This window comes from Urocampus carinirostris, chromosome 1 (assembly GCF_059441175.1).
Source record: "Urocampus carinirostris isolate Australia breed hairy pipefish chromosome 1, RoL_Ucar_1.0, whole genome shotgun sequence".
Taxonomy (NCBI): Eukaryota; Metazoa; Chordata; class Actinopteri; order Syngnathiformes; family Syngnathidae; genus Urocampus; species Urocampus carinirostris.
The window spans coordinates 45,512,260-45,525,330 of NC_142349.1; the positions used below are offsets into that span (position 1 = coordinate 45,512,260).

The 13,071-nt window shown below is 41.1% G+C and overlaps 1 protein-coding gene and 1 pseudogene across 3 annotated transcripts in view; both read left to right on the plus strand.

Annotated features, from left to right (window-relative positions):
* Window positions 1-13,071, plus strand: part of caskin2b (CASK interacting protein 2b) — a 36,871-nt gene that overhangs the window by 15,075 nt on the left and 8,725 nt on the right. For all 3 annotated transcript variants that reach the window (XM_088341807.1, XM_088341815.1, XM_088341823.1), the window contains exons 3-11: window positions 753-804; window positions 6,721-6,818; window positions 7,505-7,650; window positions 7,741-7,836; window positions 9,937-10,067; window positions 10,238-10,346; window positions 10,573-10,681; window positions 10,766-10,860; window positions 11,929-12,046. In XM_088341807.1, the coding sequence (XP_088197933.1) occupies window positions 753-804; window positions 6,721-6,818; window positions 7,505-7,650; window positions 7,741-7,836; window positions 9,937-10,067; window positions 10,238-10,346; window positions 10,573-10,681; window positions 10,766-10,860; window positions 11,929-12,046 (954 nt within the window). The remainder of the gene's footprint in view (window positions 1-752; window positions 805-6,720; window positions 6,819-7,504; window positions 7,651-7,740; window positions 7,837-9,936; window positions 10,068-10,237; window positions 10,347-10,572; window positions 10,682-10,765; window positions 10,861-11,928; window positions 12,047-13,071) is intronic.
* On the plus strand, window positions 3,165-3,297 carry LOC148374867 (U2 spliceosomal RNA; annotated as a pseudogene).

Genomic DNA, 13,071 nt, shown 5'->3' on the forward strand with positions numbered 1-13,071 from the left:
GAGAGTGGGAGAAAAGGGGTGGAAAGGAGGGGGGAGAGAGAGAGAGAGATAGATAGATAGATAAAAGATACAAGTACAGTGTCTTTGTGAGAGGCACCTGGCTTTGGCAACATCAAGTTGACATATTTCAACCTGCAGCTTGTTTTTCTCTTGCGCTTCTCTGAGTGTTGTCTCGCAGGCCGGATTCAATCCCTTAGCGGGCCTGATTTGGCCCGCGGGCCGCCTGTTTGACACATGTGGGTTAAATTAATAAAGACATTCTCATAAAAATGAAAAAAATAATAAATGATGGGAAATGCATTTATGGCGTTTTTCCACAGTCCGTATTGACTTGCTTCCTTCTCATTCTGGCGGAGTCAGCAGGGTTGATTAAAAAAATGATCAAAGTGATAAATAGAACAGAATAAAATATGTTGGAAGAGTACAGCACGGTTGCATACAAACCATCTTTGCTAAGACTTTCAGTGATGATGAGAACGAGGAAGAGTGTGCAGTTGTTTTTGGGGTTCATTAGGAAAAGCGGGTCATCGATATCAAAGCAACACGACCGCTTTACCGCAGGGATCCCCGAACTCTCCTTTATCTCAGCGCAGTCTGCAGTGCATGTGTGTGTTGCCTCATGATGTGTGTGCGCGCATGCGCATACTTTTAGCATTTCCTTTTTTCCTTATTTCTTTTTCGTGGTGGTGGCGTAAAATCAGTTATTCCTTCTGATTGGTTGCTATTTTGATCTTAGTTTTTTTCTCTTGCAGAACTTTTAGGATCCACAAAGAGACTCAACGTCAACTACCAGGATGCAGACGGGTAATCACACATGCACACACAAGAACCAATGTTTGTCATTTGATAAATGAAAAATGATAATCAACATGACATTACCCATAAAGTATTGACATATTATTACACCATAAAAAATTAGTCAGCAGTAGTTGCCATTTTATGTTGGGCGCCAATTGGTTGCCCTTTAATGTGGGTCTCTTTTAAGAGGCGGAACAAAATGAAAGTAATACAGTGATACCTCTACATCCAAGCTTAATTTCTTCCTGGATTGTGCTCATATCTTAAATTTCTGGTGTATCAATTAAAACTTCCAGATATTAGATAATTCAAAACAAATTAATCAGTTCTCGCCCTTACAAACCATCCAAGTTAATTCTAAATATTTATCATTTTAATTGAACATAAGAATACAGTAATAAGATGATCAGAGTTTAATATGAGTACCATGGAGGAAGACTGCAGTGGTTAGCGTAATAGAGTTTTGTGCATGGAGTGGGGCGAGGGGTGGAGGAAGAGTGGCAGAGCACGAAAGTCTGTTGATGAGACGTAAGCATGTACTGTACACTTTAAATTAAAGTTACTGTCACATAAGATGATCGTACACACCAACATTTTTTCCGGAATACTTTTTTATTTTCTGTCTTTTATATTAATGAGGCGAAGCGCTGCGTAAACTCTCCGGCGGTTTTGTTATCTGCACTCGCCGCTTCCCCTTGCCGTACCAGAGGGTATGTCAGTCCTCTTCTTGATCTTATTAAACCAGCCATGCCTGGCCTTCAAATCCTTTGCGGTTGTACATGACACTGTTAACGCTGCCTAAACGCTGCCTAAATTGTAGGTCCTTGTAGATGTTGCTGTCCATCTACTGTAGATGGACAGCAACATCTGCTTTTCGGTACGGTATCTTCCACTTATTTATTTTTTATGTATCCACATCAACAAAAGTCTCTCCATGTTGTCATGTAAAGAGGTTCTCAATTTAGAATAGACAGTCACGCCCCTGAGCAGTTTTATAGTCTTGATGCCATCTGTTTCAATAGCGTACAAATAGTAGATTTTGACTAATTGTAATAGTGGTTAGCGCGCAGCCCCACGGTGCAGAGGTTCAAGTCTAGCTATCAAAGCCTCCTTTTGTGGAGCTTGCATCGCCCTCATACGTAGAGCAAGATTTTTGTTCCAAATACCTCTCGTATAACAAAATCCTCTTGTCCAGAGGTGCTGGTACATCGAGTTATGCATGACTGGAGTAAGTTTTGTTTTGTTTTCTAAGGCTGGCACACACGGCAAGATTTAAGATTGTTTGCCAACTCCCACACTCTGCTAGATGCCACACGTGAGAAGGATGATTAATGGGAATAACCGTTTCAAACGTGCAATCTGTTATATACATCAACAAGGCACAACCAACACACCACACTTAAACCAATTCACTCCCAAGTCAGAGTGGAAGGGAAAAAAAGTCAGCCTGGCTAATTTACACCAGCTGAACTTGGTCCGATGGGCTACCTTGCTTGAACATCTGAACATTTCCAAAAGGTCTACCTGGCAACAAGTGTTATTTGCTATTGAATTATTGGGAATATAGTGATTGTGTTTATCAAATGGCTTATCAACAAAAAAGACAACAATCGTGCACCAGCTGCTTGTGTCGTCATGGTGACAAAGATACATTCCTCAAAGCCATCCAGGACAACAACTCAACATACACTCCAACACCCGTTACCCTTAAAACTTCCTTCCAATACAGATGTCTTCCACTTGATGGTTCACCTGAAAGGGTTCTGACCTAAGTAAATTGTGCCACGTATCATTTGCTTACAGGGGTGAACAACCCTGTGCTATTCCCCAAGTCCCCCCAGACCCAACTCCTTCCTGCTATTACAAACGCCAACATGCACCCAGAGGGATTTTCACTGATGATTGATTGTATGTATAAGCATGTGTGTCTGTGTTGTAACATTACTGGCACTTTTGCCAGGGGCAATTTTGTTTCCGTAGCCACATAAATGGTGGTGTTATGCAACAGTGCCTTTTGTCCCGTCAGGTCACATGTCTTTGGGTCGGGTCATACACGAGCACAAACTCAGATTTGCACTGATAAACACACATCCTTGTGTATTAACCTCAATTGCTTTTTAATTGCCCTATTATGCATAAACAATCTATTTTCTATCATAAAAACACTCACCAGGAATATGTTAGTTTCCCGGCCTGAATTTTAAAATATGAATCAAGTGTAAAACACCCATTTCAATTGTTGTTAAGAAATAAGCAATAAATGACATATTGCTAGGACCTTAACTTGGCCTTTAACGCTTTATTGCTAAGACCTAAACTTGGCCTTCCGGCTGTTGTTTTTGGACTGTGTACTTGATGCTAGGTCCTTAGCTTGGCCTTTTGGCCTTATGCTTGAGAGCTCATTTTTGCATTAATTTCTGGAGATGGAATAAGAGCTTGCTCTGTCCACTCCACGCATCGGCCCGGTATTGCAGTACCTCCGGGAACGGTGCATTCGCAATGATCGCAGCAAGGCTTTAGGGCTAGGACCTTAGCTTAGCCTTTTGGCTGAGAGCAAGAGTCCCGGCTCCTTGGCTTTGTAGCGTATTATGAACTGACCGATTACGGATAATGGATAATGAATAACGAAGATAGATCAATAACCCTTAAAAACCCCTAAAAACCCCATATAGTAAAATATGATAGGGTTGAACAAAAAAGTTTTAATCTTCCACCTTGCGATCAGTTATTCAGAAATCCTGTTAAAACATCCAATTTTATTTCCGTCTTTTTCTTCAAAAGCAGTGCAAAAAATGTCAAATCTCAAACAGCAATGTTCAATCTTCACTCTATTGAAAAAGGTATTCTATGCACAATACCTTTTCTTATGTAGTGAAGGATTTTCCAATCTTATCTTTGTAACATGACGTAGTGGACTGCAGTTGAACATTGTTCATTCTGACTGGCCATAGCAGATGTCGTAGCGCAGGGATGTCAAACTCGGTTTGATTTTTGGGCCAGATCCAGATTTTCTGTTGTCAGGTGGGGTGGATCAGTAAAAGAATGTCAAATCAAAATTTTAAGCTTCATTTTTCAGTATTATGATTTATCATTCAGCCTTCATTACTAACCCACCTTTCATAATTTCATTATGGATGACAAGAGATATTTTCTAAACCAAACACATGTATTCATAAAAGATGGGGATAAAATATTTTTACGTTTGGCTTTGGACGTCAAGTCATGTTTAATTGTATAGCTTTTAATCACAAGAAGTCTCATTTCATTTCATTTCATTTCATCATTGCAAACTATTGACTATTATTGCACCATCCCCTGATCTAAAACATACACAAGGGCAGGGACAAACTCTAAATGAAGAAACCTTAAGAGGGGACTGCACATGATGTAATCCCCCTTCCAGGATGACCAGGTTGCAATGGCTGTTCAACAAACAATACGTAGACATCATCATTCATAGGATTGAAGTGTGTTTAAAGCCTAGATTTAACTTGTTGATTTTAACAGTTGAGCGATTGCAATTTTACACCTGAACCAACTCGCCACGTTAGACAAACTCAAATGGGTGCTATGAAAAATATAATTTTTGCATGGTTGAAGTAAAAAAAAATACAAAAGTTTTTGCATTTCATGGGCAATAAGATTAGTCTACATCACATCAAACTACAAAGCTGGGTCTATTAAAACACGGAGCGCAATGGAGGGGTTTGTGCGCACAAGTCGGGCATGCAGTCACCCGGTGCGGCCGGGTCACCGGCAGGCTTAAGCAAGGCCTCAGGGCATGGTGTTTCGTCAAAGCGCGCCATTTCCAGCCTCGTCTCTCTGCCCAGCCTCTCGTTCTCTGTGCAGCGACTCATGAGTGGCCATGTCACACCTTAGTCCGCAGCCCATTCCCCCTCCGTGCCATCACGGTCCAGCCAACCTTGAAACCTAAACCCAGTCACTTAGTACGCCTTGCCCTGTGTCAAAGGAGGCTTTAAAGTCTGCGTCATATTTTTAGATGGAAACATCACAATGAGAATGTTTCATTTTTCTAGTTCTGACTCGTTTAGTCTGCATGCTGGACATCAGCGATTTTACACTATTACCTTTCTCTAGTGGCCAGAGAGCACATTGGTTTACATTTATCTAAAAAAATCGGAACTTTTTACAAAAATGTTATAGAGATTCGCTTGTTTTTTGACTTACTCAGATATTTATGTCAACCAGATTAAATTATCCAACAGGCCAGATCTGGCGAGCGGGCCTTATGTTTGACATACCTGCAGTAGCGCAAAAAGTTGGTTTGATGCATCCGTTGCTTAGCTTTGGTAGGCCCTAGCAGGGACCCTCGCTTCCAACGGGACAATTGTAACACCCAACAGCCAATTGTGGCACCCATTTGAACAACAGGGACTCTAATTCAAACAAAACCCCAAATTCATGTCCGGTGTGACCATAACCGTGTCAATAAAGCAATAATAAGCCAAACCTTACTGGCCTTCGGATCAGGGCCTAGCAGTTGGAGAAAGTAATTTATGAATTCACATACAGTATGACACAAAAGTGAGGACACCCCTCACATTTCTACAGAGATTTCATTCTAATGTTGGACACCCCTCACATTTCTACAGAGATTTCATTCTAATGTTAAATTGAAATACACTGGAGAAACATTGCTTTGACACAGTAAAAGGTAGTCTGTGTAAATCTTATATAGCAGTGTAAATTCAGTTCTCCCCTCAAAAAACTCAAAATATAGTCATTAATAGCTAAATCATTGGTAACAAAAGTGAATACACCCTTAAGTAAAAGTTCCTGAAGTTCAATATTTTGTGTGGCCAAATTGATTTTGCAGAACCACTTTAATCCTCCTGCCCATGGACTTCACCAGAGCATCCAAAATTGCCACTGGAATGCTCTACCACTTCTCCATGACAACACGACTGAGCTGGGGGATATTCAAGATTGCGTGCTTCTCCACTTTCAGCTGGAGACATGCTTAGTCAGTCCATCCCCTTTACCCTTAACCCCTTTAGAAAAGCCATGGTCATCTAAAAGGTGTATCTGAGGGCATTGTGAGGCTGGAACATTGTCCTGCAACCAAGTTTTTGGAGAATGGGATTGTTCCCTGCTCCAGTATTTCACAGCTCACGCTTGAGTTTGTGTTCCCTCACTGAAATGCAACTCCCTAATTTCAGTCACACTCATGCAAACTGAAACCATGACATTACCAACACTGCTTGAATTTAGGCACGAAACAAACACGTTTGTACTCCTCACTCAATTGCTGCCACCCACGAGTCACACCATCTGAGCCAAATAAATTCATCTTTGTCTCATCAGACCAGAGTATTTTTCGAGTAAGCCATGGCCTTATTTTGCATACTTGTCTTCATTGTGTCAAAGTAATGTGATGTTCCATTAAACATTATAATGAAATTTCTGCTGAAATGTGAGGGTTGTACAGTGGGACCTCGCTACTTTGCGCTTCGACGTTCGCGGATTTTAGAGCTTCGCGGGCCTAAAAAAAAATAAGAATAAAATAAAATTTTAAAAATAATTGTTTTTTTTTTTTTTTTTTTTTTTTTAAAGCATTTTTGAAGGGGCGTCGCTACTTAGCAGATTTTTACTTTTCGCGGGTGGTTTTGGTTCCCATTAACTGGGTCTAAAAAATAATAATAATAAAATAAAATAATAAAAATAATAATATATATATATATATATATATATATATTTTTTTTTTTTTTAGGTGCGCCGCTACTTTTCGGATTTTCACTTATCGCGGGTGGTTTTGGTCCCCATTAACCTCGATAACCGAGGTCCCACTGTACTCACTTTTGTGACATAATGTAGCTGCAATACCCCTTTAGTCCACCTAGGGAAGATTGCTAGAAAGCTAAGAATGAGCATGGCAAAATATGATTTGTTTCTGTTTGGCAGCTTCTCTGCGCTTCACCACGCTGCCCTGACGGGCACAGCCGAGCTGTTGGGAGCGCTACTGGAGGCGCAGGCCGCCGTGGATGTTAAGGACAGCAATGGTAAGATCAAACGCCTTCTCAAGAGCATCAGCAGCACATATTTCCTCTTAGTTAGTTTATTAAATGTGTATGTATTTTATTAATCAGTATGTGGCAAAAACATTCTGATTATAGATGAACTAGCTATTTACTTCCTGCGACTGTCTGGCAACCGGTTCAGGGTGTCCCCTGCCCACTGCCCAAAGATAGCTGGGATGGGCTCCAGCCCCCCCCCCCCCCGTGACCCTACTGAGGATAAGCGGTGCAGATAATGGATGGATGGATATCTATTTACTTAATAATCAAGCATATGGTTACTGTACTAAGTGAATTCTTTCTTGTAAGGCATAAAGATAAAGTTAAGTTAAACTTATTTTTGGAAGATTGGCTTCAAGAGTTAGGCGACTTCCTCCTCCGTGGTAGTGGACGAAAAAGAAAAGCGATCCAACCATTTACTGTTCAAAAGAAATAAATATTTATCCAAAACGTATAAATACATTTCTAAATGTTTTTCTCTCTCCCAGTCACAACTTTGAAAGAACATAAATTTGGCCATCCTTGATTTCTTATGAATCGTTGTTTGGTAGAACCCACCCAAAGCCTTTAAAATGTTTTGTTGCCCACCGCAAACGATGTATTCTAGTACCGTACTTGTAGTTTTTTCCTGATGTTCACCACCTTTAAATAAAAGTCTCTCTTTCATGAAGGAATGCGTCCACTCCATTATGCAGCGTGGCAGGGCAAGTCGGAGTCTGTCCTGATGTTACTGCGTTCAGGAGCATCCGTCAACGGCGTCTCGCTGGATGGGCACATTCCTCTGCACCTTGCCGCTCAGTACGGACATTACCAAGTGGTGAGCAAACGCCTGGTTGTCCTGATTTGGTTGACCATTGTGTACAACACATTGCTGGTTCAAACGATGGCCGTCTGCTGCCGTTTACAGTCGGAAATGCTCCTGCAGCACCAATCCAACCCGTGTCTTGTCAACAAGGCCAAGAAGACGCCGCTTGACCTTGCCTGCGAGTTTGGCCGCGTCAAGGTCAGTGTGTTGCATAGTTATTCAGGGGTTTAAAAAGATAAATGTCGCTAAATGTTTTCGGAATCACCCATGCAAACTATTTCACTCTCTTTTGTCACTGTTAAGTGAGGCACAGCCTATAGGACAGTGGGTATGTTTACATGCAGGGTTGTTCGTTGTGACCTTTCCAGTGACTGTAGTAGGCATGCTGCTCCATTACCTGCCTGCTGCCGCAATGTCAGCGTATCAATTAATAGATCAGAGAGCGCTAGCCACGCCCACCATAGTTACGATATACGTGTATCGCGCAGACCAAATGGAGCAGTCGAAACAACAGCAAGCGACTCTTTAGTCGCTATTCCTGATAGCGTAGCCGTATCATTTCTTCCTTATTATGCAAACTTATCTCAAAAGACAGTAGAAAAGGGTCTCAATTATTATATCATATATTATATTCACGGCATCAAGATGTCCAAAGACGCTAATGATCTTTCATGGGTGGATGCAAAATGTTGGCGATCTATGAGTAAGTCGGAATTCCCGTACCAACTACAAATAGAAATAGATTAATATTTGTGAGAAATAATGGTACACAGAGAATATACAAATGAGAGACCCAAGCACATCAAATTCACAAAACGAGTGGTACCATCTCCACCCGTTCCAAGTTTCTGGTGAGCAACATATGTAAAGTACATCACGAGCCTATCCATCTCATAATTTACAAGTTTTACTTGAATTACAAAGCCCCACCTGGCTTGTATTTGTTTTTTTCCTATGCTAATGAGAGCGCAGTGGTATACTTGAAGAAAGTGCAAGTAAAGCGGAAGTAGAAACTTACAAACTTCTCTCACTGACAACTAACCGACCCAACGCTAACGTAATGAAAATAAAACACTAACTCTAGAACACATAGCTTTGTTTCAGTTCCTATTGAACTTGTGCACGTTGAGATGTGAAGCCAACTTGCCATGTATTAATGTTTGACACAAAAAGGGGCAGGGCTGTCATCTGCCTCATGTTCTGATTGGCTTAAAAACAGCGCTGTTGGATCTATTAATTGGGCCTGCATGCCAATTTTTAACTTCATTTGCAAGTTACCACTTAATTAAATGATACATGCACATGCAGGAAATTGTCTAACTTGGATCAGAATTTGGATTTTTGACAGGTAAAACAAAAACTTTACATCAGTGGTCACCCAACCTTCAACCAACAGTTTAATGTCTGATAATATTCTTGCGGCCTGGCTCAATTATGACATTCATAGTAATACCAATAATAATAACATACAAGCTAAATCCTCTGCGTAATACAATACAGTTACCCACTAAATTTACAATGTAAATTTTATTTGGTTGTTGTGTTCATAGTTTACTTTGTCAATGAATTGTTTTAATCACTGCCCCTTGTATTCAGAAACATGGTACCTTGAGTTAAGATTTATGTCTTCTATATACCTAGTGGTTAGGATTTGGTGCTCTTTCCGTCGCAATTTGGGTTCTTGCTGCATTCGATGTGGTCAGCAATATCTTTTGACTGATCTATCATTGCACATTTATGGTGAAATTCTACTATTTAACGCGCACCCAAACTTTTGAGTTCTTTTGGAGAAAAGAAAGTTAGTTATATACAGTATAAGCAAAAAATAACTTTTTTCTAAAATAGGGAAATTTTTATTTATTTCTGTGAGGCCCGATACCAAACGACTCACGGCCCTGCACTGGTCCGTGGCCCGGTGATTGTTGACCACTCCTTTAAATCACTAGTACGGTAACAAACAAAGCTGTATCAATAGCAATTGACTAAAAATCCTAGCGCCATCAGTATGCGAATAGGCACAATTTCCGCAATTATATTTGAAATTAAATAAAAGATTATTTAAATTATGTCACTCACCGAAATTAAAAGTACCATGCTTGTTTTGTCTTCTCCCCCAAAAAGTGCTCCATTGCTGCATCTTGTGTTTTCATAAATCATGCTTGTAGTTGTTTGCCGGAAGCTTGAACTTAGATTACATATGTACGGATTCAACAAAGGGAATTTGAAATATTTGAAATCCAAAACAATCCAAAATCCAAAACGGTCCAGACTATGACTGGCCATTCATGTCTGTCCCAGGTGGCCCAGCTTCTTTTGAGTAGCAACATGGTGGTAGCGCTGTTGGAGGGAGAGCGGAAGGAGCCCAGCGATTCAGCCTTTACCACGCCTCTGCACCTTGCTGCTCGCAACGGTCACAAAGATATCATCGGGTGAGCGCGTCACTGGCGACCTGGCACTTGTTTCCCAGCTATGTGTCTTGTCATAACAGTGACTGCTGACTCGTCTTGGGTATAACCTACCAGGGGCCAAAGCTAGCCAGGTGTCGAAAAATATAAAAGCTTAGTTTTTTATTTGTGTGTATGTATGTGCATGCGTGTAGGCTGCTGTTAAAGGCGGGCATCGACATCAACGCCACCACCAAGTCGGGCACTGCCCTGCATGAGGCAGCCCTCTATGGGAAAACTGAAGTAGTGCGGCTTCTTCTTGACGTGAGTTTGCCCGCTTGCCTGCCAGACAACTGATTACGTGAAGTCAACGTGCTAACTTGTCTACAGCTAGTGCCGCGTCACATACTACTTTTCATGCAAAGATGTCGGGCTGCAGGCGGTCTGACCCACTTTGCTGCTGCTTCAAACGTTTCTCACAAGTCTTTTAAGTATATGCCTAAATGTGATGCGCCCTTGTGTGCACACGCTTCTATGTTCGCTCGTCTAGGCCGGGGTTGATGTGAACATCCGGAACACGTACAACCAAACGGCTCTTGACATTGTCAACCAGTTCACAACCTCACATGCGAGTCGAGACATCAAGCAACTTCTCAGAGGTGTGCAGCGTGTGTAATTGATGCATGATGAGTGCGTTGTGTTTGTTGTAAAGTGGTGCCATTATCTCCCCATTGACCCCACAGACGCAACGGGTGTCCTCCAGGTGCGAGCATTGAAGGACTTGTGGAACCTTCATGATCCCACTGCCCTTAACATCCGCGCTGGAGATGTAATCACGGTAAGATGAGAATAAGATCAATCCTGCTATGTTGAGGTAACAAGTTTAGTTCTCTCTGTCACTTAGCTTCTTTTCTTTGAACCCCCATAAAAAATTAAAATAAATAGCTAAACACTAAACAAACAATTAGTACATTTACATGCAGACAATAGTCGCATTGATAGTGTTGGTCTAGTCCTATCATTTTTCAAACTACTTGAGCATGTATACCCATTTGACTGATCCAACTATTTGTACCCATTATTTTTTTTGTACAGCAAAGAATTGTGGACTTGTACTAAGACAAATAACACACGGTGGAGCGCAAAGGATTCTGTCCCCCTCTCAGGCAGCCCGTGTCCATGTGATTGGCCCAAATCAACCCTCATTATCCTCCTGAGTCCCACAAATGAAATATGAGAATTAGGGTTAGTTTCGAGCTCGGTCCCTCAAATCAAGTTTAATGGTCGGGTCGGGGCTGGTTTGGGGTTTAATACCCGTGGGTTTTGGTCGGGCTGAATTTTTTTGGGCCCGATCTTACCTCTAACACGCGCTTAAGCAGAACGCTAAACAAGTCTCATGTGTATCGGTAGAATTATCTGGGACGGATTTATTTTATTTATTGTTCCCAGGGAAAAAGATACAATAGTTGCACACATACTTATACAGTGTAAGTCCATGCTTTCAGCAACCAATGTATAAGTACAACTTGTAAATACATGAGATGCATTAATGGAGCACACTTTTGAATCAAAGAAGGAAACAAGCACAATAAATATTCCATTGTGGTGCAAGATATGAGGGGAAACATTAAAAAAAAAAAAAAAAAATTCTAAAATTAAATACAGAAACGTCTATTTGCTTAAAGACACTACTCATGCTTGCCCCTTTTGATCAGATTGCCCCCAAACGACATTGTTTGTCACAATTCTTGTAAACGTTTCAGCCGGTGGTCCAGAAATCAGAATTCGTATCCCAGTCGGACTATTCCCTGCATGTAAACCTACCCATTGAACCAAGTGGCATCTCACAAGTGGAATTAGAAATCGGCGTGCAAGCGCAGATGCGAAGCTAATATTGTGACGGCAGGTCCTGGAACAGCACGCTGACGGTCGCTGGAAAGGTCACATCCATGACAGTCAGCACGGGACCGACCGCGTGGGCTTCTTCCCACCCTCCATCGTTGAGGTCCTCAGTCGGCGTGCCGGTGAGTCCCAATTCCATCAATGTGACGACCAGTCCAATCATGTGATTTAACCACAACCTCACCAGATCATTCCAGTCATCCCGTGCACTTCCTGCATGTGCTTCTCATCATCTTTGATTTCTAACATAGTGTTTCCTAAGCTCAACTGAGCCAAGCACGTACTTTTTGACACCATTGTACTTTCATAGTATAATGCCAAGTGAAAAATGGTGCTAAAAGTAAAAAGTCAACTCAACCATTATTTTAATGATTAGAACTAAAACATGACACACTCATTCAGTGCCAGACGTTTCTCTCAAAAGGGAACTGCGGGTGCCAATTTTTGCCATTTTGACTAATTTTTGAAGGCCTATGGAAAATGTGGTTCCGTAGCTATATAGGATTAGGACATAGAAAAGAAAGCTTGAACCTGCATCTTTCTTGAGAAAAAAAGAAGGTTTCTAGCTTTTACCATTATTTAGTTAACAATAGTTTAACTTCACTAAGTTTATTGAACATTCTTGTTCCCAAGAAAACCTCAGAGAAAAACTGCTTTACATAAAAGCTGAGCTTTCACTTGGGTCCTTTTTTTTGGCATTTGTGATACCTCTGATATCTAAATAAGGTTTAACACAAGGTTTCTTTGCTTGCAAAATAACATTTTATGACTAGAACACTGAACTTATGCATGATCGATGCATGAACTTTGTGAGTACTTTTCGGCACCTGACTTTTCTGATGACTTAATCACACGATTTTGGTTATTCAAGAGCCACCCACACACTCTCAATTGCTGGTTAGAGGAAGCAAAGCAACACGGAGAAGTAGTTGCTCCTCTATGTGTGGACAAAGATCTGATCAACGCCATTACTGCAATCTAATCGTGATTAATCATGCTGAAAACATTCCTAGAGGCTTGATACTTACTGTTGAGCAGCGCCAAAGCCTAAGAAATTGTTTTTTTTTAAATGCAACAAAAATATATATATATTTTTACGTTTTGGCACTCTGGGACAATGCTTCTAAAAACATTCATACAATATAGC